The 25,474-nt window shown below is 46.6% G+C and overlaps 1 protein-coding gene across 2 annotated transcripts in view; it reads right to left on the reverse strand.

Annotated features, from left to right (window-relative positions):
• MKS1 (MKS transition zone complex subunit 1) overlaps positions 1–25,474 on the reverse strand; it is a 927,592-nt gene that overhangs the window by 210,413 nt on the left and 691,705 nt on the right. For both annotated transcript variants that reach the window (XM_069614786.1, XM_069614787.1), the window contains exon 11: positions 2,254–2,316. In XM_069614786.1, coding sequence (XP_069470887.1) covers positions 2,254–2,316 — 63 coding nt within the window. The remainder of the gene's footprint in view (positions 1–2,253; positions 2,317–25,474) is intronic.

Raw genomic sequence — 25,474 nt, forward strand, 5'->3', positions numbered from 1 at the left:
TTGTACAAACCCAATGTCTTAAGTTCTTGCCAGGAAGGGGCTACACTCTTTGTCTGTTTACACCAACTAGGACCTTTACGTTCCCCTAATACTGGGCCTTGTAAAGATTGATTGAACCCTTCTGGTTCCCTTCTGGTAAGAATATCTTGTATATCTTTAGGGCACACCCGGTCCCTTTGGTCCTCTGGATCACTTATTCCTCTTGCCGTTTAATTCCGCCCTGGGCCTCTATTGAGTTCGACTTTTCCTGCCCGTCTCAGCAGCCCCAGTGATTATCACACCAAGAGTGGAGGATTCTTTCCTCTGGTGTAACCTGTTCTCGGCGTCGGTTCTCAGGCCCCAGACCTACCATGGTTGCAGTGTGGTCACGCCACCAGGTAAGACGGTTCTTCCGCCATCTCCGTTTCAGTCTCTGCAATGTTGCCCTTCTTGGTGTTGGCCTTCCAGCTTCTCACTTCTTCGGTTTCCCGCGCTACCGCCGGTTCCACAGTATAGCATGGCTCCGCCCCTCAAGAACATTCGCACCTCAGAGGCTCGCCTCTGGGTAGGATTCTTCCTCCTCCATTCAAGTTACCTCGTCTCTTTATTCTCACTGTTTAATTCAAAGGGGCATGTTTTCCGTCCGCTGCTGATGTCAAAGGGAATTCCAGAATTAGCTTGAGCCACCAATATGGGAGTTACGTCAATGGGTTTGGAATGCAAAGCAGAATTCACATTAATCTTTTCTACTCCCATTTATGCAGCAAGAGTATTCCTCATAGGCAGTTCTTTATAGGAATGGAAGTCCTTGTCCACAAGAAGGCAGTCGCTCAGAGTGAGGTCCTGCTTTCCCAGACCCATAGGAATTGTCCTGTTTTGCAGGCTCAACCCCTAGCCTCACGGGGTGGCTCCCCCTAAGGGAAGTGATGAATTCCCTGAATTTGTCACAGGACCCTCTACCTCTGAACGAGCATACAGTCTGACCTGTATAGCATCAGTTCTCATGTGTGGCCTGGCTATTGCAAGTAAAACCTTACACTTACCAGACAGTTCTTCTTTTAAAAAATGACTTTGTAAACTTTTGATCCATACAAAGATATAGAAACAACAGCAATTACACTTCAGTAGCTGTATTTCACATCATCAGGGATATCCACCACACGTTCCCCATCAGCCACCCGGTGAGACAACCAAATCAAAGCACAACATTCCCACTATCATGACCCCTTTAACTAGGGTATCGGGACGCGCTACAAGAGGGAAGACACAAACACGCAACACCACACATGAGAAAGGAGTGAAGAGGGAGGGGGAAAAAGAGAAGGGGGAAGGCAAAGGGGCACAAAGGGCCAAGCTGGTTGCATTCCAAGACAGGCTGGGGTGGACATTCCAAGACGGGCTGGGGTGGAAGAAAGGTGGGGTTATCAATTCCCGATGCAGGGGTTTGTCCCCAGTTCCCCATGCAGCTCTGTAGGTCCTCATAGTCATGTTCCCTTTCTCTTCTTGGGAACATCATTTTTTCATAATCTGAAAGGCGCAGCAGGCTCTCAACCCAGTTCTCCATTATGGTGCATCTCACAGTCTTCCAAAGTTTCAAGATCTTTCTTCGCACGTGTGAGAGCTCTATATAACATATAACTATCTCCTTGTATGGGTTCATTACACCACTGAGCCCTGGAAGAAGTTAAACATTGCAACCAGAGGTTCCAAAAGGTATGTAAATCCCATTCACCAACTGCATTCACTCAAAGGAATTTCTCCAAAATTCCCATCTACCCCGCTAACATTTTCAGAACATATGTGCCAATGCTCCTTGCAGGTCCAGCAGTCCTCAGCCTCAAAGAAAGAGGGAGTAGTTTTCCAGGTGCCTAGTAGTGGAACAAAATCAAATGTTGCATTGTGTATCTGAGAGTCAAATCACATCTACTTTTTTCATGCCTGCACAAATGGCCTTCCAGACACACTCACATATTCTCATTGCCAAATCAGTCTCCTGTCTTCCATGTATTTGTCCCCTAGGCCTTAACTTTTTTTTAAAAAAAATACGTAGTGGGAAGAAATGGGCACATAATCCCTTAATAAGTCGTGCCATGTTTTTGTCACTTCGGCTGAAAGAGGACAAAGAGCCCATCTCCCGACACTTCTAAGAACATGTGCACAAGAACAATGCTCAAGTCAACAGTGATGGAAAGTAAACATGCATTGAAAATAGCTGTAGACCCAAATAGGGCTATTTTGTTTAATACAAAAACAGAAGCCACCTTTGTTACTTACGTTTCGGAAGTTCAATGAAGAAATGGACATATAAATTCCCAAATTCATATTCCTTTGCTGAAACTGAGAGAAGACAAAAGGCAATAAATATGAGTCACTGGGAAGAGACAAGTTCCATTAGCATTCCCAGAAGTTATAGGACCACTTGCTGGTTAGAGATGTAAGGAGCAGGGGGTTAGTCACTGAGGAGGTAGAAGAGAAAAGGAATGGTCATGCCACGGAAATGAAACAGGTGAAACAGGTGCAGTGAGGAAGAAAGAAACCGTTATTTTATGTCACGAGGAAGTTGCAATAGAGAAAACACCACACATGGACATTTCAACACCTTTATGGATTCTCTGCAGGGAGGGGTTTGAGGAATAATTATAAGGTTTGAGAACGAACACAAAAAGTGAGAGTCTTGGAAAACAGTCTTAGGACCCATTTCATGGACCCCTCTACCCTAAGCTAAAAAGGCAATTCCGAGGTGTAAACTGGAAAGGGATCCCTCACAGTTTCAGGATGGTTTAAGTGCCACAACACACATACTTCTTTATTTGGCTTTGGCAGATGACCCTACAAAGTACAAAACATAGTGTCTCTGTAAACATATGATGCACTCCTACTGGAGAATGACCTAGCATTCCACCTCTTGCTCCAGGGTTTTTTCTTTAGATGGCTACCCAAGCAATCTTTTGCTGTTTTCTTTCTCTTGCCCTAGGGGTCTCTTTGGGTAGTATTTTCTCCCTCCCCATCCTCCACCAGGGTATTTGTCAGGCTGAAGTAATTTTAGCCCCTGTAACAAAGTTAGTTTGGGGGGGGCTGGGGAACAAGCCCCTGGAGACCCTGGTTTTGAGGGAATGCAGTCCACACCACAACAATGACCCCAGGGACAGTATAGGATGGATCTTACAGGGACTATGCCACATCCCTTCCCTCAAAGACTGTAACCCAATCAGAGACCAATAACCTTTGCAGTGGGCTCCAAGCATTAGTTGTAGTACACAACTAAGTATCTGACTTGAGAACGTAAGCTTGGGGGACTCCACAAGACCCTTTTTCTTTACCCTAGAAACCAAGCAACATCAGATGCCAAGAGCACAAACTGGGATCCTGGCACATCCCACACAGTTTCCCCTGCTCTGGCAGAGGGAAGCTCTAGGTTCATACCGCATGTCGGTGGAGCGCACATACAGAGAAGCACCTCAGCGATACAGATCAGCACTACCATCATGGGGTCCTGCACCCATAGAGAAAGGACTGCCTTTTTCCAAGAGGGCAACACACCTTTTAAGCCATCAGCCTGTGGAGGCCTGAGCCACTCAAGAGTAATTGAAACTTCATTCACAGCCCATGGGTAGGATGGAGGGTAAACAACCAGAAACCAATCATGCAGTCAAGTTACTTGAACTCTTATGCCTACAGTCATGTGGCCGTTAATAAAAGGGAGCCCCATTAAGAACAGGATTGTGGGAGTTAGGAGTTGGATGGCATATAGAGAGATGCAACAAGAGAAAGACACAGAAAAAAAGATATGCGATGGCTCAGCGTGGTGTGTGATCCCTTCATAATGGCTTCTGAAGTGTGGGTCCCAGACCCCTTTACAATGCTTTCTTAAGTGGACCAGAGGTCCCCAGGCAGCACCCGTACCATCTCTCGGGGCTCCCAGCCATTTGCCTCCCTCTCTGGTCTCCGTTCATCTTGATGCAGCTCTTTCTCAGCTGTTTCATGTTCTCGCACTGGCTTCCATGGCTCTGCCACTCTCCTGCACCGGGGCCTTAAGTCTTACTCGTTCTGAGCACGTTGCACTACGGCAAAGCAGGTAGGGACTCAAACTCTCCCTGTTTCGTCCCAGTCAGTAGCTGTCGTCATAGCTCTTTCTGCTGCGGGCAAGGACCTCTGCTCGCTGTGCCTATGAGGAGGGACTGACAAAAATATTTGACCCTCTTACATCTTTAAGACACTTGATACTGGATAACTAGACTGTTCACTCTGATTTTCTGAGAGGTTGGTTAGGACTCTTCCTCATCCCAGTACTTATGTCACTGATATGACAGCGATACATAGAGGAACCTATAGGACACGGGGAAGGCAAGGAAGAGGTGGAAGAAGGGTGGGTAACGGTCTGTTGTACCGCGTTGGCGCCTGAAGTCCTCCCGGTTTCCCTGAGGGGGGATTCCCTCCCCATGAATATAGTGCAAAGGGAAGGCTTCGGGATAACTGGTTGCGCAATCCAAAATCACCAAGAAATACCCATTCCCAAGCCTAGAAGGTTCCAGTGGTCCCACGATATCCATTCCTATTCGAGAAAAAGGGATTTCTATAACTGGTTAGGGCTGCAGCTGTGCAGGTGGTGGATGATGTAAAGTAGTCTTCTGGCACAGAGAGCATGTAGTTAAAACATTTTTGACATTGGCATACATTCCGGGCCAGTAAAACTGGTTCACCACTTGCCTTGGTTTTCATAATTCGACCAGCCCTATGATCGGTGAGTGCAATTTGAGTGGCTTATAACTTCGCCCTCCCTGGAGGAATCCTCACCAAACTTTGCAAAAATAAGTATATGGCCCACTCTGATTTTTTTTGCAATGTTTGGTGAGGTTTGGTCAAGGGGGGGCAAAGTTATAGGGGGGGTCCCAACATTTCTTTTTTTCCCATAGACATAATAGGAAAAAACTTTGCTCACGCCTACAGCCCATACCGCTGGACGGATTTTCACCAAATTTGCGGCAGGAGCGGTGGCTTGGTCCCGAAAGCGTGCTTTTGTTCATTTGGTGTAAATCCGTCCAGTCGTTTTTTTAAACGACAAAAATGTAAGTAAAAAAAAATTGTGATATCTATGTCCGCTCCGCGGACTCACTTCCCTGTACGGACTGGCCTCTGATTGGCCCAAAAATTCACTGACTTTTGCGCGGTTATCGGGACGCGCTCGCTAATTGGCTGTTTGGAAAACGAGAAATGCGTCGGTTTTCCTGAAACTCCTGCCATCTCGGATTCGCAGACTTTTTGGGGGTCCGCGGACAGCGCAGTGAAAACATTTTTTTAAAAACAGCATTTCACGTCAAACTCAACAAACTCAACTCAAACTCTGGGGGAGTGGGGGGGTGAGGATTGGATTGGATATGAGCATAAGAAGCCAAAAAATGGGTTTTTTCTCCTCCCGAAAGTCCACGAACACTCTAGATGTCCTGGGGAAGTACTGTGGTGTTCGCGGACACGTCAGATGTCCTAGGACATCTGTACCCATTTATGAATTACAGGGTTGGGGAAAAGCAGTTTTTGGATGGCTTATAATTTTTGCGCCACTCCATGTAATTTTGCAATTTTATTCTAGGACTAATCCTGAATGGTTTTGCAAAGATTTGTGGGATTCTGTCAAGAGCGGGCAAAATTAGAGAGGGGGTCCCAAAATATTGTAAAGGCATATAAATGTGGTGCCATTTGAGGAATCTGCACAACATTTGGCAAAACGATTTTGGATCTAGATATAAATGGTTTTCTAAAGTTTGGTGTGATTTTCTCAAGAGGGGCGAAATTAGAGGTGGGTCTCAATATTTTTAGATGGCTTATAAATTTGTTGCTATTTGAAGAATGTGGACAAAAGTGTTGAGAAAGATTATAGACCCAACCTTCAATGTTTGTGTAAAGACTGAATGGATTTTGTCAAGTGGGGGCTAAGTTATATGACTATTGTATATACATATGTTTTGACACTTTTTAAATAATAAAACATGGGCGGGTGTAAAACCTGATAATTGGGGAGCTTGGGCTGTTGTTATCATTATGGCATCATTACCCTTTGCTATGGAATCATTCCATTATTGTATCCTGTTTAGTTATCCATCATATATTCTGATTAGTACTGACGAGTATCATTGCACTATCCACAATTATTCTGCCACATATAGGTAGCCATTAGCCATTTGCTTATAGAATGACACACTGTCATATTTGAAGTGCCATGTAGTGCCATTTAGAGACACATTGCAATATTTGTAGAGATATGTTGTTATGTATCATGTATGCATGTAGAGAGACACGCACTTAGAATATGCAATGAGTTTGCATATAGATAGCGCTTGGGTTTGTGAGAGAAAGAGTAAACGCTAGAAAGATTTAGGCATATGGCATTATAAAGCCATTTCTGGAAGGAGACAAACAGAAGCGCCACTGGGCTCTGTGTGAAGTTGTTATGAATTAGTGTGAAAGAAGGTATTCGTAAACAGTTGCTTGGCAGGCAGAGACAGATAACACGACCCTTCTGCGAGTAGAGAGACGGCCTGGCTTATTAGCATGGCTGGTGGTGTTCGCAGAGACAGAAAAGGTGGGAGGCAGCGCCATGGCCTCAGCAGAGGAGCTTTTGCCGTGGTGAGAGGGAGAGTGTGCTTTTGCAGGGAGAGCTCTTGCACACAGACACGGAAAGAGGGATTTCGTGAAGCCAACAGTGGAGAAATGGAGGAATAAATGATGTATTGTAGGCAGACATAAGGCCATGAGATAGATATTCTTTGAAATGTCACATTGACAAAGAACACGACAAGAACACATAGTGATTGCAAGGAAAGTACATGCAAACACAGACTTTCAGGCATTGCTCATATTTAGAAATGCTGACAGAGAGAGAGAGAGAGAGAGAGAGAGACTTTCCTAGCTTAGAGAATGAATGTAACCATAGGGATTTGTATACGTCATTGCATAATATAACGAGGGGAGTTGTTGGAGTTCTAGTTGTTGGAGTTGTTGTTGGAGATGGAGTTTTGGATGTAGCTGCTCTCTGAGAGATAAATCGAGAGACGTTTGGATGACTCTGAGATTGAGGGAGAGGTGTCTTGGTGCAGCAGAATCCAATGGCTTTGGGAGATCGAGAGCTTGGCAAAGGCTTGAGGCAGTTCGAGTGACCAGATCTTGAGAGAGAGAGAGAGACCTGGCCCTGACACTGACTGACTGATTGCAGAAGAAGCGGGAGAGGAGAGACAGAGCTGGAGACCAAGGGAAGCAAATGGGAAGTATGGTAAACTGATTGATTAGAACAGACACTCACAAAGAGCTTTGGGTTTGGGAAAGGGGAAATCAGACAGGGATTGTCTTAAGAGAGAGAAAGTGAGGAATGGTGTGGAATGGAGAGGAATGCTGAATGCTGACGATTACATTAGGCTGCATTAGAATCACAGGCTTGCATTAGAAGCCTGTAAGGCTTACAGTAGTACACTGCATGGTAGATTTGCACGAAAAGTATAAAAGGTGCAAATTCAATTTTTGCATAGTTTTAGTAGTGTCTACATCATGCATTGTTATGTATGAAAAAATGTATTCTATTGTTATAATTGAATCGATTCATGCGTTTCCTTTGTGTCTTATGTTATTGTGTCCATAGGAGTAAGATAGAAGTAAGATAGGAGTATGTTGTTCTAGGAGTAACAGTGCACATAGGCCCTGAGATACGAAAGCAGGGGGGGCATAGTGATCCACACCCCCCTAGAAGATTGTCTAAGACTGGTACTTGATCGCCCAAGGGGGGCTAGACCGTGGTAGGATTTGTTTGTCTAATTCTCACAAAATGGCGCCCATAACGCGGGGCTTCACTAATGCTGACTGATAACATGGAACAGAGGGTTTAGTCTGCAGAGTTTTACGGCTGGCTTGTTGGTCCACTTATCGTTTTGCAGCAGTCGAAGTTTGAACATCGGGTGCAGCTGTGTTTTGTTTTCTGTTAGTTCGTCGTGGGAATAGATATTTTCATGTTTTGTCTGTCTAGGGGATGTTATGAATTAAAGCATGCTTCATCCACAATTTTGTTCACCGTAGGAAGGGGAACGCAATTGTCTGACTGACTTTGAATGCGGAATTTGAATTTGGAATTGATCCAGAGCAGTATTTCATGACTGGCAATATTTTGGGACTAAATGTACATTTATTTAGCCGAGCTAAGAAACAGTTTTTTCTTGAAGACGCTTGTGGTATTTTTTTTGTTTGGAAATCCGCGGAGACTGACACTTTTTGAGGAAATCTTACCTTTGTTTCGGGTTCCTATTGGTTGAAATTTGTGTGCACATTTTTGGCAAGGTGACAACTATATCTGCATGTTTAGAGAAGTCTTGGAACTTGTTTTTTGAAAATCACTTGAGTGTTGTGAGAATGTTTGGAGAGAAATCCCGAGGGTGAATAATTGAAACTGCAAAATGAGCACATTTTTTAATGATTTGAAAGCAATAAGAAATGGGCTTAGAAATATACTTGAGGCCTGGGAAGAAATTTCACCCGCACCATCGATAATGATTGCAGGAGTGAATAGTGAAGTAGCAGGAACAGAAATGCCAGACGTGACACCAGATCGTAGTGACTTGCGAGCAGTAATATATCGTCTCAGACATGTAATTAGTAACTGGGAAAATGTCCCAGCAGTATAAGACCCATTGAAGACCTTTTCAACAGCAGTGATGGGCGGGAACAGAGTTCCTGGAGAAATTAATATTGTTTGTGGGGAGAAAGAGTAACCTCAGAATAATACGAGAGATTTGAGGCACTATGAAAGTATATAATTGGAGACACCTTTGCATGAAAACAGTTATGTGCATGAAGGCAGTTATGTGGAAATCTTTGATTTGAATAGAAATAACATTTGTTATGACATTGGTTGCAGGATTGATAAGAACAGTATTTTGCCTATGTTATCGAGTGAGAAAAATATTTTGTCTATTGACATTGAAACTGGGATAGCATTGAAGGAGAATGTTACTAGAGTGAATCGTGCTGAAGTTGGATGTTTTGAGACTTTGCATTGTTGGAATTTTTTGAGTTTGAATGAGAGCATGGATCGAAGGATTGTTGACGTTTTGCAGAAACATTGCGCAGACTGTTTATTTGGAGTAGGAGAAAGCAGTGGAAATAAGGAATGTTGTTTGAATCTGAATTTGTATTTGTATTTATTTGGTTTATATAGCGCTTTACATCAAAGCGCTGCACATTATAACAACAGGATACATTTATCAATAACAGAAGAACTGGGAGGAGGAGGGAGGAATGGGAAAGAGGAGGAGGGGGGAGATGGAGGGGTAGGGAAGAGGATGGAGTGGGGGAGAGGAGGGATCTGATAAGGGGGAAAGGAGGAAAAGGGAGAGGGGAGGGGAGGGGAATCATGGCGGGGAATGAGAAGGAGAGATTTAAGGGAGGTGTGGAATGAGGAAAAGGTAGGGATAGAGCGGATTGAGAGAGGTAAGGAGTTCCAGTGAAGGGGAGCTAGGAGTTGGAAAGAGCGGAAGCGGGAGGAGGCACAAGGGGAAGGAGGAACAGTGAGGAGGAAGTGGTGAGCAGTGCGAAGAGGGCGAGAGGGAGTGTAGAAAGAGAGAAGGGAAGAGAGATAAGGGGAAGCAAGATTATGGAGAGATTTGAAGACTAAGCAGAGAAAATGAAATTTAAGTTGGGAGTGAAAGGGAAGCCAGGCAAGGGAGGATAGGGAGGCAGAGATGGAATCGCAGGAGGTGAGGAGACAGAGTACGGATGGCCGAATGGGAGATAGATTTGAGGGGGGATAGATTTGAAGTGCGTAGACCAAAGAGTAAGGAGGAGCAGTAGAAGAGGCGAGAGAAGATTAGGGAGGAGATTAATAGTTTAGTGGCATGGAAAGTAAGAGAGGAGCGGACTTTACGAATGTTATAGAGGTGGAAGCGACAGGCACGAGAGGTGAGAGAGATATGATGGGAAAAAGTGAGACAAGAGTCAAAGTAAATGCCTAAGTTGCGAGCATGGTGGGAGAAAGTAAGGTTAGAGGGAGGAAAGTGAATGAAGGGAGGAGGAAAGGGAGGGGGAAGGGAGTTGGAGGGGAAGAAAAGTACCTCAGTTTTGCCAGAGTTAAGGGAAAGAAAGCGAGAAGACATCCAGTCTTTAATGTCAGTAAGACAGGACGAGAGTTTAAGGTGGAGGTCAGGAGAGAAGGAAGAGAAGGAAAGAAAGAGCTGCGTGTCGTCAGCATAGAAGTGGTGAGAGATGCCAAATGAGGAGATGACGGGGGCGAGGGAGGGAGGTGTAGAGTGAGAATAGGAAAGGGCCGAGCACCGAGCCTTGGGGTACTCTGTATTCCAGAGGCTGGGATGGAGAGGAGCGGCCTCCCCAGGAAACAGAGAAAGAGCGGGAGGAGAGGTAAGAGGATAGCCAGTTGAGTACGGAGCCTTTGAATCCGAAGGAAGAGAGAGTGTTGAGAAGAAGGGGGTGATCGACTGTGTCGAAGGCAGCTGAGAGATCAAGCAGAATGAGGACAGAGGATTGCTTAGAGTGTCGAGTGGAGAGGAGGGAGTTAAGGATGTAAGTGAGGGCTGTTTCAGGAGAGTGTTTAGGGCGGAAGCCAGATTGAGAAGGGGGAAGGAGAGAGAGATTGGAGACAAAGGTTGAGAGCTGCGAGTAAGCGAGGCGCTCAAGAAGTTTGGAGAGGAATGGGAGAAGTCAGATAGGACGGAAATTAGAGGCGAGTAGGGGATAAGCAGAAGGTTTCTTCAGAATAGGAATGATAGTGGCATGCTTGAAAGCAGAGGGAAATGTGGCCGAGGAAAGGCAGGTGTTGAAGAAGGAAGTTAGGTAGGGAATAAGAAGAGGGTAGATCTTAGGAATAAGAAGGGAGGGGAAAGGGTCAGTTGGAGCAGACAAGGGGTGGGCTTTGGAGAGGAGGATGGAGACATCAGATGTGGAGACAGGGGAGAAGTCAGTCATGCAGGTAGAGGGGGAGAAGGGGGAGGGGGAGAAAGAAGAGGAATTGATTTTTTGATGAAGGGAAAGAATCTTGGAGGAGAAGAAGTTCGCAAAGTCAGAGGGAGATAGGGTGGAGGAGGTAGAGGGATCAGGGGTAGGGGAAGAGAGAAGACGAGAGAGAGTTTGGAAGATGCAGCGGGGGTGGGAGGCCTGGGTTTGAAGAAGGTTAGAGTAGTAGGAGCGTTTAGCCGAGGAGAGGCAAGAGTCATAAAGGGAGTGGTAAGAGAAGTAGGAGGTTTGGTTGGATAGCGAAGGAGATTTGAGCCAGAGTCTCTCAAGACGTCGAAGGAGATGTCGCATGGAGAGGAGTTGAGGAGAGAGCCACGGTTGAGAGGGTTTCCGGGTTGGACGGAAGAGGGAAAGGGGGTGGAGTAGATCAAGTGAGGAGGAGATAGAAGAGGAGAGAGTGGAAAGTGTGTCGTTGGCCGATAGAGAAGAGAAATCTTGGAGAAAGGGGGAAAGAGGAAGAGCAAGTTTCGAGAAAGATGGAGGGATCAAAGGGAACGCTTAGGGGAAGAATGGCAGGGGAAGGGGAGTAAGGGAGAAGGAGAGTAAGGCATGATCGGAGAGATAGACAGGATGTATAGAGACTGAAGAGGAGGGGTAGGAAGAGTTGAAGATAAGGTCAAGAGTGGAGCCAGAGGAGTGAGTAAGGGAGGAAGGAAGAGGGGAAAGGAGGTAGGAGTCAAGGATGGATGAAAGGGGGGAGGAGTGGGGAGGAAGGGATGTGGAGATTAAAGTCACAGAGAACAGTTAGAGGCGAGGGAGAGGGAGAAATGAGAGAAAGGAGGTGGTCGAGGTCATCTTAGAAGGAAGAGAGAGGGCCAGGGGGTCGATATATAATTAGAAAGGAGATTGGGTGAGGAGAGGAGAAGGATTTGTAAAGAAACTCAAAAGAGGGGAAAGAAGGAAGAGATAGAGAGGAGGAAGGGGAAAGCTATTTGGGGTAGAAGAGGAGGCCAATACCACCGCCACGGCCAGTAGCACGGGGGATATGAGAGAAGGAGGAAGAAGAGGTGGATAAGGAAACAGGGACAGTAGTGTTGTGAGGAGGAATCCAAATTTCAGTAAGGCAAAGGAAATGGAGGTTAAGGCGGAGGAACATGTCAATAACTGCTGCGGTCTTATTGCAGACGGCTCTAGCGTTCCAGAGAGCAATGTTGGAGTGAGGAGGGTTGGACACAGGGGGGGTAGAGAAGATTAGGACGGTGAGAGGGGGAAGGTGTAGTACTGGAGGAGTGGGGGAGGGGATTAATGAGGGGAATGGACATGAGGAGGAGGGAGAAGGAGAGTAGGAGAGGACAGGGGAGACAGAGAAGGAAGAGGGAGGGGAAAGGGTAGGGAGGACGGGGGGGAGGGGTGTGGCCGAGAGCATTACAGGGGGTGAGAAGGCAGTATGGTCCTAGTGAGGGCAGAGACCAGGATGGCGGAGCAGTCAATGGATAATCTGCCTGAGGAGGAGGGGTGGAGGGTGACCCTGTGGAACTGAGATCAGAGCACAGAAGTCAGAGTGACAGTGCTGGAACTGCGTGGGAAGAGGCTGCTGGGGGGCAAGTGGGAAGCAGCAGATGAGGAGAGCAGGAGGGTCCTGAAGTCCAGAGGTCAATGCGGAGTCAAGCAGTAGAAGGAGAGTTGTAGGGCACAGGAGTCCAGAGTGCCAGTGCAGGACTACGCAGGAAGAGGCTGCAGTGGGGGTAGCTGGAAAACAGCCGAATAGGGGCCCTGAGAAGTATGCAGCAGATGAGGAGAGCTGGTGGGCCCAGAAGTTCAGAGTGCAGCACAGTAGTGAGTGGTAGATGAGGAGAGCTGGTAGGCATTGAGGTCCAGGTGACAGCGCAGGAACTGCGCAGGAAGAGGCTGGAGGAGGCAGGAAGTCTAGAGGCCAGCGCAGAGTCAAGCAGTAGAAGGAGAGCTGTAGGGCACTGGAGTCCAGAGTGCCAGTGCAGGACTGCATGGGAAGAGGCTGGGTGGGAGCGGAGTTGAGATGCAGCCGATGAGGGGCCCTCAGAAGGCAGGACAACACAGCTCTGAAGGAGGGTGGGTTGTGGTGTCTAAGAGCGGGGAAGTGGACGTTGAGGGGGACTAGAGGGCTCAAGGGTCTGGAGTGCCTGTGTTGGAGTAGAGCGGGAAAAGGCTGCACAGGGGTCTAGCTGGAGCCAGCCTTGGTGGAATAGGCAGGTAGAGGCACAGCAGTGTAGACGAGATTGGGTAGTGAGGAAGAGGTGGTGGCAGCACCCGCTGCGGAATGAAGGAGCCACAGGCCAGGCAAGATGGACGGCACCTGCCGTGGTATGCAGGGAGCAGCAGGCACCGGGCCGAGGAAGAGGCGGCGGCAGCTCCCGCTGCGGAGTGACAGAGCCACAGACCAGACTAGATGCACGGCACCCGCCGTGGCATGCAGGTTACAACAAGCTTCGGACTGAGGAAGAGGTGGTGGCAGCTCCCGCTGCGGAATGATGAAGCCACAGACCAGGCAAGATGCACGGCACCTGCCATGGCATGCAGGTTGCAACAAGCTCCGGTCCAAGGAAGAGGTGGCGGCAGCTCCCACTGCGGAATGATGAAGCCACAGACCAGGCAAGATGCACGGCACCTGCCGTGGCATGCAGGGTGCAACAAGCTCCGGACCAAGGAAGAGGCAGCGGCAGCTCCCGCGCTGCAGACTGAAGGAGCCAGTCAAGGCAAGATCCACGGCACCCGCCGGAGAGTGCAGGGAGCACCAGGCACCGGACTAAGGTGGAGGGCGGGCAAGTTCCGAGGCGGAGAACAGAGGCTGAGGAGGTTTCTATGGGGGCCGATCTGCAACCGCTGAAGGATCTGAAATCACAGCAGACGACTCAGGCAATCTCGGTGGCAGAATATGATGCAGAACACCTCTGCAAGGTGCACAGTGCGCGTCGTGGCACAAAGGAAGTCCCGGCCCAAGCGGGGGACTGGCGCCGCGGCAGATAGGAGGACCAAGGCGGAAGAGGTCAGAGTGAGGGGCCAGCAGATGAGAAGCCTGTGAATGAGTGGAGGCGGGCGGCGGTTCAGTCGAGGAGCACAGGGGTCCCAGGGAGAGAAGCAACATTCACGTCAGGTCCGCAGGAAGCACCAGCGGGAAACTGATGGTAGGCTGTCCCCGCGCCTGACACAGCGAAGGCCGCACAGAGGAGATGAGCTCGGACTGGGAGAACACAAGTCTGATTCTGGGTGAAATCCCCGCTGGAGGAGCCCCCAGGCTCGAGGAGCAGAAACGGAGGTAGGTTAGTTGAGTAATTGCAATAAACACTGTTTTATTTCAACTGATTCAGCCTGAATTGCGGAGGCGCCGGTTCAGGCGACCGAGCTTCTGCGCCCCCTGCTGGAATTGCATTGCACATGTGAGAGGCAGTGTTCGTTTGAATGAAATCGATTTGTTTTATCAACATGGAGTTATTCAGCTTTGTGAATACTTAATGTTGATATGGGAGTGTGTGACTAGAAGACCTGGAAATGACACAGAAAGTAATGTAGGACATGGAGTGCAACTGAATGAGAGAAATGCAGTGGTGCAGCATTTGAATGTGAAATTTTTGAATGTGTATTTTGTGGAGTATGTGAAATTGGCTGTTCTGTTTTGTTTTGAGAAGGACAGAGATGGAATTGCAGGAGGCATGCATTAAGTATGCATGCATTAAGCAGCAAGGAGTGACAGGCATGGTTAGACAGATGCACTGGCACATTGATACACTAGAACTGATTTGCATACACAGAGGAACTAGTATGGATGTCTTTTGAGAGACATGGGGAGTTTAGAACTAGCTATGTGCACTGCAACGCACAATAGAGAAATGCTGTTTTGTTTTTGGCATTGAAAACATCTGAATCTGATTTGAAGACTGATACTTGCACTTTTGTTTTCTTTGCATGACATTTGGAGAAACACCTTGTCCAGACCAAGATCACATTGATGACAGACCAGATTGCATCGCAGGAATTGACCAGACCATGATTGGCAGCAGCATGACAACTGAAAGCAGCATGACCAGAATGATACTGACCAGACCTTGATGACCGTCTGTTCGAGATCCATGATGGCTGACACCTTATGACATTTGCACTGGTCTGTCTTGAAGCAGCACCGAAAAGAGACTGGCTTTTGTCACCTTATGATGTGACACCATCTGACCTTTTACTACGCTTTGCAGCAGAACTTTTGGGGAATGCCGACCGACCGATTTGAGGCCTTGGGGTGTGGCTTTGTCTAAAGGCTGTGCTCTGAGAATGTACCCAGAAACCCGCTTGCTACCAGACTTCGTGGCATGACAACTATTGCCATGGAAAGTGAAGATCGTGACTGACTTGAAACCGAAACCTTGCAGCATTCTGTGACAAGAAAGAGAGAGAAAGAGCAGAGAATAAAAGTTCAGCAAAGAAGGAGAAATTAGTTTGTGAGCTGTTTTGTAAGCTGCAGCGAGAAGAGAATCCATTTGGAATGCCTTATCTTGTGAACCAGAACCAGACAATTTTGGGCCTGAAGAGAAAGAGAGAAATGGGAATGAGCAGTAAGACACGCTCTGAAAGAATTTGAATTGCTGGTCCACGTTTGAAACGGAGTGAAGCTTTGTCTATTGAGTGAAAGAGATAGAGCATTGATCCATGGTGCTTTGAAATGTGCACTTGCATTCAACGTTGGCTGGTCCCTCATTTGAAGAGCAGGGACTGGCATGGCATGAATACTAGCATGGCATGAGCTGGAATACTGGCAACGGCATAACCTGGCAAGGAAGGAGAAAATTTGAAGCTGGAGTTTGTCCTATGGAGAAGGGCCACTGTGCATGGAATTGCCACTGGAGAGTTGCCATCTGCATTGTTTTGCAAACACTCGCCTTTGTTCCCAAATTTGAATGAACAAGAAATGGAGGCCTAGGGAAAAGGGAGCGTATGAGCTGTATCAATCTGCATCAAATTGGAAGTTCTGACACACGGTTTTCCCGGTGCTACCATTGAAAAGTGAAGGACCAGTGTGATCACCTCATGGGGACAAGTGAGGTGCATATGGTACCAACACAATTGATGCTTGCTCCTGCCTTTTTGGAGCTCTGTGCTAAATCTGCTAACGTTTGCTGCTGTGGAGTACTTTGAGATGAACATTGAAACTCTTTACTGAACACATACACTTGCTTTGTTAACACGTTTTGTTGACATTCCTTGGCTGAAACAGTTGCATTAGAACTGGGTTTGTACTGACTTGGAATTGTGCACAGATGTGAGGGCACACATACCTCATGAGTGAGAACCTGGAAATAACTTGGACTGGAAATATAAATGAATTGGCCTATATGACCAATGCACTGGATGTATACACTGATATGTATGCATTGATCATTTTGTGCTCGACACAGTGAACATGAAAAACCTGATATCCACAGTACACATGCATTGGTTCTATGCATTGCATTTTTCGTTTTGAATATCTGCTTGTAGAGACACTTTCACACTTTTTGGCTTTTGACTTTTGGCTTTTGACTTTTGCTTGACTTGAGCTATGATTTGCTAATGAGAAATTTGGATATGCTATTCTGAATTCTGACATTTTGCAGCTATATATTTGAATTTTAGCTTGGCACCGATAGAGTGAAATGCTTGCATTGTCTATCGTTTTTTGCATGAAATAATATGCTTTTTCCCTTTGCTTGGCTTTAGCATGACACATTGCTATGTCATGTTTGACATATAGGGAGAATGATTATATAATGATAATAGGAGAGATTGTAAAACCTGATAATTGGGGAGCCTGGGTTGTTATCAGTATGGCATCATTACTCTTTGCTATGGAATCATTCCATTATTGTATCCTGTTTAGTTATCCATCATATATTCTGATTAGTACTGACTAGTAACATTACACTATCCACAATTATTCTGCCACATATATGTAGCCATTAGCCATTTGCTTATAGAATGACACACTGTCATATTTGAAGTGCCATTTAGAGACACATTGTGATATTTGTAGAGACACATGTAGAGATATGTTATGTATCATGTATGCATGTAGAGAGACACTCACTTAGAATATGCAATGAGCTTGCGTATAGATAGCGCCTGGGTTTGCGAGAGAAAGAGTAAACGCTAGAAAGAATTAGGCCTATGGCATTATAAAGCCATTTCTGGAAGGAGACACACAGAAGCGCCACTGGGCTCTGTGCAAAGCTGTTATGAATTAGTGTGAAAGTAGGTATTTGTAAACAGTTGCTTGGCAGGCAGAGACAGATAACACAACCCTTGTGCGAGTAGAGAGATAGCCTGGTTTATCAGCATGGCTGGTGGTGTTCGCAGAGACAGAAAAGGTGGGAGGCAGCGCCATGGCCTCAGCAGAGGAGCTTTTGCCATGGTGAGAGGGAGAGTGTGCTTTTGCAGGGAGAGCTCTTGCACACAGACACGGAAAGAGGGATTTCGTGAAGCCAACAGTGGAGAAATAGTGGAATAGATGGTGTATTGCAGGCAGACAGAAGGCCATGAGATAGATATGCTTTGAAATGTCCCATTGACAAAACACGACAAGAACATGCAGTGATTGCAAGGAAAGTACATGCAAACATACTTTCAGGCATTGCTCATATTTAGAAATGCTGACAGAGACAGAGAGACATTCTTAGTTTAGAGAATTAATGTAACCATAGGGATTTCTATATGTCATTGCATAGTATAACCAGGGGAGAGGGGAGTTGTTGGAGTTCTAGTTGTTGGAGTTGTTGTTGGAGATGGAGTTTTGGATGAAGTTGCTCTCAGAGATAAATCGAGAGATGTTTGGATGACTCTGAGATTGAGGGTGAGGTGGCTTGGTGCAGCAGAATCCGATGGCTTTGGGAGATCGAGAGCTTGGAAAAGGCTTGAGGCAGTTCGAGAGACCAGATCTTAAGAGAGAGACCTGGCCCCGACACTGACTGACTGATTGCAGAAGTAGCGGGAGAGGAGAGACACAGAGCTGGAGACCAAGGGAAGCAAATGGGAAGTATGGTTCATGGCCTAAACTGATTGATTAGAACAGACACTCACAAAGAGCTTTGGGTTTGGAAAGGGGAAATCAGACAGGGATTGGCTTAAGAGAGGGAGTGAGGAATGGTGTGGAATGGAGAGGAATGCTGATGCTTGCATTAGGCTGCATTAGAATCACAGGCTTGCATTAGAAGCCTGTAAGGCTTACAGTAAGTACACTGCATGACAGATTTGCACCAAAAGTATAAAAGGTGCAAATTCGATAGTTGCATAGTTTTAGTAGTGTCTAGATCATGCATTGTTATTTATGTATAAATGTATTCTATTGTTATCATTGAATCGATTAATGTGTTTTCTTTATGTCTTATGTTAGTGTCCATAGGAGTAAGATATCAGTAAGATAGGAGTATGTTGTTCTAGGAGTAACACAGTGCACATAGGCCGAGATACGAAAGCAGGGGGGGGGCATAGTGATCCACACCCCCCTAGAAGATTGTCCAAGACTGGTACTTGATCGCCCAAGGGGGGCTAGACCGTGGTAGGATTTGTTTGTCTAATTCTCACACAGGTTTTGAGAAAACTTGTGAGGAGCATTGGCAAGAACATTAAAGCATGGTTTTGCAAATGTGCCCATGTTTTATTTTTTGACAAGTGTCATAATGTAGGTACAAAAAATAGTCATATACCTTTGGTGACTGAGGTATAGCCTGTGGCCGTGGGCAGTTGCCAGATTGTCTGGGTCATGGCATAAGGTCATGACGTGGACTATCTGGCTGCTGGCCATGACCGCTAGGGACGAAAAATGGTGTTAAAGTGGCTAGGTCTACCTGGGACCGGCTATGTGGCAAAGTTATCTGAAGGTAGGATAGGCTTGAAAGGGAAAAAAGTGCTTGTGATAATATGTTCGTAGGGTTTTGCAGGCTGCCATGGCATGGCAAGGGAAGAGGGGCTGTGTACGGAGCCCCGCCTTCTCTTTCCATGTTGGCTGTCTTAGAAAAGGATTTTCCCTTCTACAGCGGGATGCCGCAGGCGTCCCGCTGTAGGAAGAATAATCCTTCCATCTTACAGCGGGAAGAAAAATACATGTTTTAGCACCCTGCGCTCCCGCTTTGGGAGCCAGGGGTGCTAATGGCCTTTATCCCCCATTTCAGGGGCTGCCATGGCCGATAATGGTCCGTAGCCCTCCTTATTTATTTATTTATAACACACCAATGCCCGCAGATATCTGGCTGTGTGGTTCCAGTATTTGTTAAAGAAGAAGAGGTGGAGGAAGACAGCTTACTACTTGCTGAGAAAGGAACAACCTTTCTGAGAGCATTGCGGTCATTGGATTTGGTGTGGCGGCGCATGGAGGTGGTCCCGTAGGAGTACTGTCCAGGTAGTCTGCGACTGAGTACAAAATTGCACTCAGTGCATTTCACTTTGGTAGCTTTAGCCTTTGGTACACTCCCAATAGTAGCAAAGAACTGGCACACCCATGATTCAATGTTGGTGCTAGAAGTAGGAACTTCCTCTACCTCATCTTCTTTGTCTTCTTCATTGTCTTTGAAAGTACTGTGCTTTTTTTGTTGTGAAGGTCCTCCAGCTAGTGGTGGCTCTTGGGGAGGAGGAATGGCAATAACTGATGACATTTTTAAGATAAATAGCAGTTTTGATAAAATTCTTCCAACTATATACTGGGTACTAGATTGGTAATGGATAATGAGTACGAAAAGGTGTAGGAGGTGTGCAAGGGAAATTTTGAAGTTGAAAGTTCCTAGATCAGTAGAAAAGGCAGTACCAAACTGTCCGCGAAGAACAGATCTTATTGTGAAGTGCGAGCGGGTTGTCAGACACGTCATCATACCGCGCGCTAGCGTATGGTCATGTGGCACTGTCCGGAAGATCCGCAAAGAAGTCAGATGTTCGTAGACATCTACGGATGCAAAACTAGTTGCAAAAAGAGTATAGAAGTGTTAAAAATGATTCTAGAACGTGGGAAATGGCAGAGTTTTAAGGTGACACTTTGTAAATTGGACACAAATATTGTTATATTTGGTAAGTATGATATTAGTAAGTTGTAGGAAAATAGCATGCACTGTTAAAAACCCATTAAATTCACTGAAAAAACGTTGTTAAAAGGGACGTTATGGTTACGTTGCACTAATAAAAACATGAAATTCCGTAAAAAAATGTTGTTAAAAGGATGCTATGGTTACAAGTAAAATCGAAAAACCCCTGAAATTCGCCAGTTATGGTAAGCTAAGCAACCATAACTCACGCCACCACCGTGCACTGCTAAGACTAACATCTTTGATGTCCTGGGTGTTAGTCTTAGCAGTGCACAGTGGTGGCACGAGTTGTGGTTGCTAGGCTTACCATAACTGGCGAATTTCAGGGGTTTTTCGATTTTACTTGTAACCATAACGTCCCTTTAACAAAATTTTTACGGCATTTCATAGGTTTTTATTGGTCCAACTTAACCATAACGTCCCTTTAACAAAGTTTTTTCAGTGATATATATATATATATTTATTTATTTCTTTGGAACATTCACTTCAGGCTCGGGCTGTATATCAGCTTCACCAACACCTTTGGTTCACCTGTCCATGGTGTCGGTGTCTGGAGTTTCTAGGAACCTGGGGAATAGAGCTTTTTCTAAGACCCCCTTGAGCAATTCTCTTACCCATTTTTACTTGGTAGGCCTGGTTGCTGTTATTCTGAATAATAATGTTTACATCCCCTCAGTAGACGGGGTCCATTACCTCAGCCATCACATCTAGGCCACGTGTCCAGGTCAAGCCCGATTTAGACACTAGCCTAATGTACGTCCCTTTGGGGGGAACCCGGATTAGACCAGTGGGAACAAGTGTCTTATCGGCTTCAATAATTAGGTCTCTACTACTTGAGAGATCAAAGCCAATAGATGCTTCAGTGGCGACAGAGGGGTTGGAGGCCCTCCCAGTGCGGTTTGTAAATTATAGGGCCCTGCTGTTTGTGTCAACTGAGTCATATCCCACTCTGACACCATATGTGAGGGTGTGGAAGAAGAATACTGACACACAGGAGGCATGGTAAAGACTTATTTGATACCAAAAGATAGAAAAGAAAAACGATCTATCCCGAACTATAAATGGGGTTTCCCTGCCTCAAATAAAACTAAGGAAATGTCAGAATGTCCATAACTAAAAAGTCTACCACCCTGTGTCAAAATTCTACTTCTAACCCTCACACGTTTAACAAAACTAAAATGGATGCGCATTCTCATGGCTTTCTCAGGCTTCTCTTGACAGTCTACTGTGGTTGGAGGATGTCAGCCTTCCATGGGCCTTTCATAGGCTTTTCTTGGCAGGTCAATGTGGTTGTGGGAATGACTCCCATCCTCAGGCCTTTCTCAGGCTCCTCTCGCCAGTTCACTGGACAGTCCTGGTGTACTCGCCTGCAAGGGGCAGTCTTTCTCATGTGTGGGTCCCAGGGCCCTTATTGTGCATTATCTTGCTTCTTCACTAGTCAGCCCTAGTGTACTCTCCTGCCAAGATCCGCCTTTCTCAAATGAGGGTCCTGAACCCCTGCTTCTGTGTCTATTTTATGGGTCGCAGACCCCCTTGAATTAAATTATCTGTGGGTTCAAGACCCCTTCGCACAAGTTTCATAAATGCAGGTCCCAGAACCTTCGTTTTGTCTTCTCAAGTGTGGGTACCAGACCCCTTTACAATTGTTTCTTAAGTGTCCCTGAGATCCCCAGGCAGCCCCTGTGCCCTCTCTCGGGGCTCCTGGTCCTTCGCCTCCTCTCGGGTCTCTGTTTGTTTTCCTGCAACTCTTTCTAAGCTATTTCCTGTTCTTGCACTGTCTTCTGTGACTGCGCCACTCTCCCGTGGAGTCTCGCAGCATGTACCTGCTGCCCTGCGTCGTACAGTACTCTCCTGCACTCAGGCCTTCAGTCTTGCCTGTTCTCAGCACGTCGCACTCCGGCAAAGAATCCCTGGTTAGAAACTCCTGCCTAGCACTCGATGGGTTATCAGATGTATACAAGGATTGGTAGTACTCCCAAAATATTTCTCCTATTTCATTGTTTGCGGTCTCGTCTTCCCCAGCTGCATTTCACAGTTTCATGATCGTCCTGGACCAGACATTACACCTCAAATGTCTAGCCAGAAGCCTATCTGATTGTTGGCTTTCATATAGTACAATTGCTTCGTATATAATAACGTTTTCTTGGCTTGCTTTGTACGAAGCGTCTCCATTTGACCCTGGATATGCCTCAGTGCTCTCGCCAGTTTTTTATTCAGACTCTTAATTATTTCCCCTTGAATATCCTTTAGTTTCCCCTGTAGCTCTTTCTCCCACTGCCACCTCGGTTTATCCCTTGCTGCCTTAATTGCTATCACCTGGCCCCTCAATACAGCCTTAAAAGCATCCCAAACCATCTCTGGTGTTGTATCTGGGGTCTCATTCTCTGCAAAATATATCTTCTCTTTAATTAGCTCAACCTCGACTCGATCATGCAGTAGTCCTGATGAACTTCCAGAGAACCCCCCCCCCCGAATATACCCCAAAGTAATCGTTATGTTACTTGGCATTTATATAGCACTCTATGAGGGCCATTACAAGGTTGGAGGTAGCCATGCCGCTATTTGCGGCATGGCTACCCCCATAGCGCATACCGGGCTCGCTGAATGGGGAAATACCGGGCCATTACAACCTTGGAGGACCCGGTATTTCCCCATTCAGGGAACACATCCCCATTCCCATTGAGCACCCATAGGGCTCAATGGGAATGGGGACCATGCTAACAACGGGCCCATTAATAATGGGCCGGTTGTTAGCATGCTGCTCCTTTAGAGGGTCCCTGGTAAAACCAGGCGGCTTAGCGGGACCCGTTAAAGGACCTCGTAATGCGGTTGACGGCTCCGGCACCTTTACTGGCACCGTTAACCCCTTACCGCCAACCTTGTAATGACCCCCTATATATCAATGGTATGATCTCAAAGCGCTGGTAGATTGAACGCCCTCAGGAACTGCAGTTCAGGTCAGTAGAGAAAGAAGGTGTCCTAGGGTGCGTGGGTGCAGCAGTTATGTGTGCAGCGGATGTAATTGCCAGATGGTAACTGCATCCTAGCATTAGGTGTGATGTTGAGGATATCAGTTGGATGTGTGTTGTCTGGTGGGTGGACATCTAGACTGGGTTTGGCTGCGTTAGGCATGAAGGACGCTTATGTGAGCAACTAGGCCGGAATGACATGGGATAGCTGCGTTTTATTAGGGTGATGAGGTGTTCATGGGGTAGTGTTCGTATGTGAACAGCTAGGCCGAATTTATAAGGGGTATAGCTGTGTTCTAGTTGTGTGATGGTGTATAGTAGAGAGTAGGTGTAGTGATGTGATGGTTCATCTTTAAGGGGCTCGATACCAGGCACATGAACAGGATGGCAGGGAACAAATTGACACACACACACAGTGACAGGGGGCTGGGCTTACGGCGACAGGAGGGGGGCATACAGATATATAGCAACAGCACAGGGAATAAGAAAGCAGGGTACACAGTGACAGATGGGTACCGTGGGTACACATGATGACGAGAGGGTTGGGTAATACATTGGGATACATAGCAACATCACGGGAAAAGGATGACAGGGAGCAAAGCGACATACGGAAACACAGCGACAGGGGCCCGGGCTTACAGCGATAGGAGAGGGTCATAGGGATATACAACAACCGCATTGGGAACAAGAAAGCGGGGTACACAGAAGGACATGCACGGTGGGCACACACAGGAACTAGAGGGTAGGGTAATTCCATCCATCCATCCCTTCCATCGATGCATCCATCCATTTCTTTCATTTCTTCATCCATTAATTCCATCCATCCATCCATTCCATCAATGCATCCATTAATTTCTTCCATTTCTTCATCACTTCCGTTCCATCCGTTCCATCCACTCCATCCGCCTGATACAACTGAGAGAACCCCTTGATCCTCAATTTCCCTCCATCTCTTTTGCATATATGGGTTTCTTGGTACATGATATCTGGGTTTTCCTTCCGCTCCCAACCTCCTAGCTTCTTCCTCTTGCCAGGGGTATTAAGTCCCCTTACATTGAACCACAATATCTTAAGGACCTTCCCCATTACCACAAACCCTGAATCTCCCCATTACCCCTTCACCTTGAAACCCTGGTTCTTCTCCCTCAAACACCCCCCTCCATTCCCCCTTGCCCCCATTTCCCCCCCAACTAATGTGTAGCCCCCTCAACTTTAAATCCTCACCCTCCATCCCCTCCCCTGAGGAAGGCACAGGTTCCTATGATCACCCGGACGTATTGCCCGCCGCGCCTGGCCCTCAATATATCCCAGAGAAATGTTGTGATGCGTACTAAACCCCACTTGTAGATTATAAGCCCCATCCCCCCCCCCTGGATCCCTGGGCCGCTAGCTACATTGAAGCTACATAAGTCTTACCCCATAACCAGGGTTCAAAGTACGTCCACATCTCCTCTTTCCAGAGTCCATCCTGATGGTCGTCCACCGTGGTGGGTGCGCCTCTTTCCTTCAGGTCTAGTTTCCCCCCCTTGCATTTCATCGGTAAAGTTTTCCATTCCAATGGCTTATTGCGCCCTCTTTCTCCTCTCGGTTGACCACCTCGACTATTTGCGTTTTCTTCCTGTAGATTTAAAATATGCTCTTCTTCACAGGTCGTAATCCTGTGTTGACGTCCTTCCCATGAAAATAGAAAGCCAATAGGAATGTCCACTTAAACCGGACCAGATTCTGGGCCAGAAATGTTACCATTGGGCCCATCAATCTCTGTTTTTGAAGCATGGATTGTGCAAGATCTTGGTAGAACTGCACTTCCTCTCCATTAATTCGCACCTGTCCCGCGGTCCTCGCCATCCTCAGGATCTGGTCTGACCATATGATGTTATTGCCGCCAAGACATCCCCCTGCTCCCAAGCCCAGTTCCACTACCCTCTGTGGGCTCACTAGGTAGATGGTACACTAGGACCAGATCTTCTCTGCTATTTGCCAAAATATCTGCAAACTGTTGCTGGACGGTATCTTTCAAATCCTTATCCGCCACTGACTCAGCGATTCTTAATCCTAATATTCGATTTCCATGAGCAGTCTTCCAGGTCCTCACACTGGAGCTGCAAATTATGAGAGAGGCGAGAGAGGTCTTCCAGAGTTTCATCGTTCTTCTGTGTATCCTCCTCCATATTTTGTACTACCTTTTCCAGTGCATCTGTCCTCTCCTAGTTTGGCCACATCTATTTTTACCTCTTGCACCGATTGCTTCATTTCATCTTTCAAAGTCTGAAACTGGGTTTAAAAGGAAGCCATAAACAGGTCCTGAAATTCTTTGAACCACCTCAGCATGTCCTCCTTACGTAGTGCCATTGCCCCATCCTCCCTGGATTCAGTGGGCTTTGACTGATCACCCCACTTCTAGTCTGCGAGGACGTCTTTGAACTCCACTATTTTTTTAATACTCGTCTCGTGCCTGGGGTCTCTTCTGGGCTGCAGACACTGCCTTCCCCATAGTTTTGAACATGTAGAAACAACAGG

This window comes from Ambystoma mexicanum, chromosome 9, assembly GCF_040938575.1.
Source record: "Ambystoma mexicanum isolate Mex_15411 chromosome 9, UKY_AmexF1_1, whole genome shotgun sequence".
Classification (NCBI taxonomy): domain Eukaryota; kingdom Metazoa; phylum Chordata; class Amphibia; order Caudata; family Ambystomatidae; genus Ambystoma; species Ambystoma mexicanum.